This window comes from Neophocaena asiaeorientalis, unplaced genomic scaffold, assembly GCF_003031525.2.
Source record: "Neophocaena asiaeorientalis asiaeorientalis breed wild unplaced genomic scaffold, Neophocaena_asiaeorientalis_V1.1 scaffold694, whole genome shotgun sequence".
NCBI classification, from domain to species: Eukaryota; Metazoa; Chordata; class Mammalia; order Artiodactyla; family Phocoenidae; genus Neophocaena; species Neophocaena asiaeorientalis.
In genome coordinates, this window is record NW_020174226.1 from 354,408 (window position 1) to 357,675 (window position 3,268).

The following is a 3,268-nucleotide window of genomic DNA, read 5'->3' on the forward strand; positions in this document are numbered from 1 at the left end:
CTGCCCCCCCAGCCCCAGCCCCTTCTCTGCCCTCCTCTCATCTTGTCCCTCCTGGTACCCCCACTTGGTCCCCCAGACAGAACCTCACTCCTGAACATCCCTCTCTTCATCTGTCCCCCTCTGAAGAACATCGGGCAGGGGTGGGGGTGGGTGGCGGCTGGCCTGAGCAGGAGCTTTTCCCCTCTGAAGAGGCCCTGCTCACACAGCTGCCCTTTTCTCTCCCCACTCCCCCTCCCTTGGGCCTCCACAGCTGCCTGCCAGCCCCTGCGCCCCCCGCCCTGCGGCGCCCGCCCCGATGCCTCACCCCTCTGGCTCCAGTGGCTGCCTCAGCCCCAGCTCCGGGTGCGCCCCCGGAGGCGCCGACGCCCCCAGCCCCGGCGGGCCCCGGCACCCCCCGTTCTCCGTGCTGCCCGCGTCTCCCTGCACCGATGGGGAGGCTGTGGCCCCCACTGCTGCCTGCGGGCAGAGGCCCTAGTGGCTCTGGGGCCGGCCGCCCGTGCCCGCTGGGCCCCCCAGCAGGACTGGCACTGGGCCCGGCGCTACGGGCTGCCTTACGTGGTACGTGTGGATCTGAGCCGTGTGGCCCCGGCCCCGCCTGCCACTGCCACTCCCGTCCCTGCCGGGACCCCAGGCCCCATCCCCATCCCCAAGCAGGCCCTTGCCTTTGCCCCCTTCTCCCCACCCAAGCGCCTGCGGCTGGTGGTCAGCCATGGCTCCATCGACCTGGATGTCAACGGTGATGGGCCGTGACGGGCTGGACAGGGAGGCCCAGGCTGGGAGAGGAGGGCGTCCCTCCTGGTCCCCTCTGCCCTGAGTTCTCAGTAACCGACCTCCAGAAGGAGCTCTTGGACCTCTGGGAGGGCGTTGACTTTCAACCCCAGCACAGCTCTGACCCCTGGGGCGGGTTGGTTTGGACACCCCCTGGGGATCTGACCCCTGACCCTTCGTGACTGCTGACCCCTGAGCCACCCCCATCCTAGCAGGGAGCCCTGGCCATTGCCGCCCTCCCACCCCAACCCCAGCCCCAGCCTCAGGGCTGAAGGAGCTGTTCCCTCCCCACCCGCCTTCTCCTGCCCAGGGAGCAAAGCCATAAGGGGTGGGGGCCGCCCCATGGCTTCTCCAAAGAAGCCCAGGCCTCGGGAGGAGGTGGAACTGACATGGGCTGGCGCTCCCTAGACACTGCCCTACAGAGGGGAGTCAGTGTGCTCTTGGCTCTGTGTCTGAGGTGGGGGGCGACAAGGGGGCGGCCAGGGGCATGTCCCCACCACCCCCGTGGGTCTCAGGGAGGCCGGTGCGACCTCATCTTTCTCATGGTGCTATCCCTGGTGCTACTGGGCTGTGGGGGCTCCCTCCCCTCCCCCACGCCAGAATGGGGTATGTTGAGGGATTGGAAGCACTTGAACTTTCTATTTTATTTTATTAAAACCTTGTCATAAGCAGTGCCCTGGGAAGCATTTCATCGTGATTTACATTTTGAAGTGATGTCCGTTGGGAGGGTGAGACCCTCCGCCTTGCTGGGGAGACCAGACCGGGAGGAAGCAGCCCAGACTTTGGGCCCTGAAAGCTTTGGAAGGGTGGAAGGGCAGTGGGCTCTGAGGATGGCCGAGTACAGAGGCGCAAACTGTGCTCATAAAGAATGCTTTCAGTCCCATCTTTTCACCCAGGTGGGGAGTCTCCCCATTTTTCAGATGAGATTAGTGAGGTCCAGCAATTAGAGTGACTTGTCCCGGGTCACCTGGGGCCAGATCACCCTTGTCTGAAGTCAGAGCCCCTCCCGGACCTCACGTGTGTCATCTCGGTTGGCCTGGCTCTGTGAGGCCAGGACAGTGAATCTTCTTGTTTCTTCTGATCCAGTTCAGTTCTCAGTTCTCCAACCAGGGATTCAACCCGGGCCACAGCAGTGAAAGCCCAGAATCCTAACTACTAGGCCACCAGGGAACTCCCCCCATCGTCTCTTAATTCTCACCTCAACCCCCATTCTACAGAAGGAAATACTAACAGCTTACAATCAGTGAGTGCTTCCTGGTACCAGGCACCCGCTGCAAAGTGTCTTGTGGATATGTTTTTTTTGTTCATTGAGGCCTCACAGCCATTTCATGAGGACAAGCCAGGAATGTCTGAGGGTCGTGTGTGGGCTGCAGGCCCCAGTTTATCTCCTCCATGTCGACCGGCCTTGGAAAAGTTTACCCTGGAGGCTGATGAGGCCAGGCCATATGCATGAGGGACATGGGGGTGCTGAGAAGAGGGGGTGAACACACATGGAGAGGCTGTAGGAAGACTTGGGTGGGCCAAGGAGATGGCCCAGGAAGGGGCACTTCCACAGTGGACCTGGGGGTGGGGATGAGGACAGTTCAAAGCAGGTAACTTTTTTTTTTTACTTTAAAATTCATATTATTTATGTATAGCCTGCTTCATCCCTTTCAGAATGAGAAAATGTGTCTTTCTTCCATGCAGAGCCTACTGAACCCTCCTAGTTTTCTCCCTCAGGTTAAAAACGAGGGAGAGGGCCTCCCAGTCAGCAAGTGGTAACGAAGAGAATGAAGAGAGATGGTTGACACAGTCGCTAAAGAACTTGTCCCTCTAGACAAGCAGAAATTCATGACTTCTCGGCAAATATGACAGCAGAGTAAGGAGGCTTAGCCTGGATGGACATTGGAGGTTCCGAGAACCTCCTGGAATCCTATTTCAAATGTAGTAACTGCGTATTCACAGGCGTGTTCTTGGCGCAGAGCGTTTAGAGCCTTCATCCAATTCTCAAAAGTGTCTGGAACCCAAAACACGAAGATTAGAAACCAGTGATCGGGGTCTCTCACTCTCAACACTGCTGCTGTCTTGAGCTGCTAATCCTGTGTCACAGGACGAGGAGTGGCCTCTCAGGCCTCCACCCACGAGTTGCCAGTAGCATCCCCTTAGTGGTGACAGAAATATCTGTGATCATTGCCAAATGTACCCCTAGAGGTCAAAGCCAGCCCCCAGTGGGAACCACTGGGCTAGAGTGACAGGATGACGGGGAAGGAAGACCTCCAGGACAATAACTACAGCTGACACTGGTCGCAGGTTCTGTGCATCTGGCATCAACCTTCACAGCAGTGCTACCAAGATCACCCCCCTGCCTTTGCAGGTAGTCGGGAGGGCAGGCACGTCTGCCTGAGGCCGCACAGCTGGTACGTGGACAGAGCCCGCCTTGCTGCCAGGTTTCTGCCTCAACCACCAGGTAGATGGAGCCCCAACCACGATAGGGAAGTGAGAGGAGTGTGTGTTGGGTCCA

The 3,268-nt window shown here is 59.0% G+C and overlaps 1 protein-coding gene across 1 annotated transcript in view; it reads left to right on the forward strand.

Annotated features, from left to right (window-relative positions):
* Nucleotides 1-1,440, forward strand: part of KMT5C (lysine methyltransferase 5C) — an 8,369-nt gene extending 6,929 nt beyond the window's left edge. The window contains exon 9 of the mRNA XM_024755226.1: nt 185-1,440. Within this exon, the coding sequence (XP_024610994.1) occupies nt 185-750 (566 nt within the window). The 3' untranslated portion in view covers nt 751-1,440. The remainder of the gene's footprint in view (nt 1-184) is intronic.
* The last annotated feature ends 1,828 nt before the right edge of the window (nt 1,441-3,268 follow it).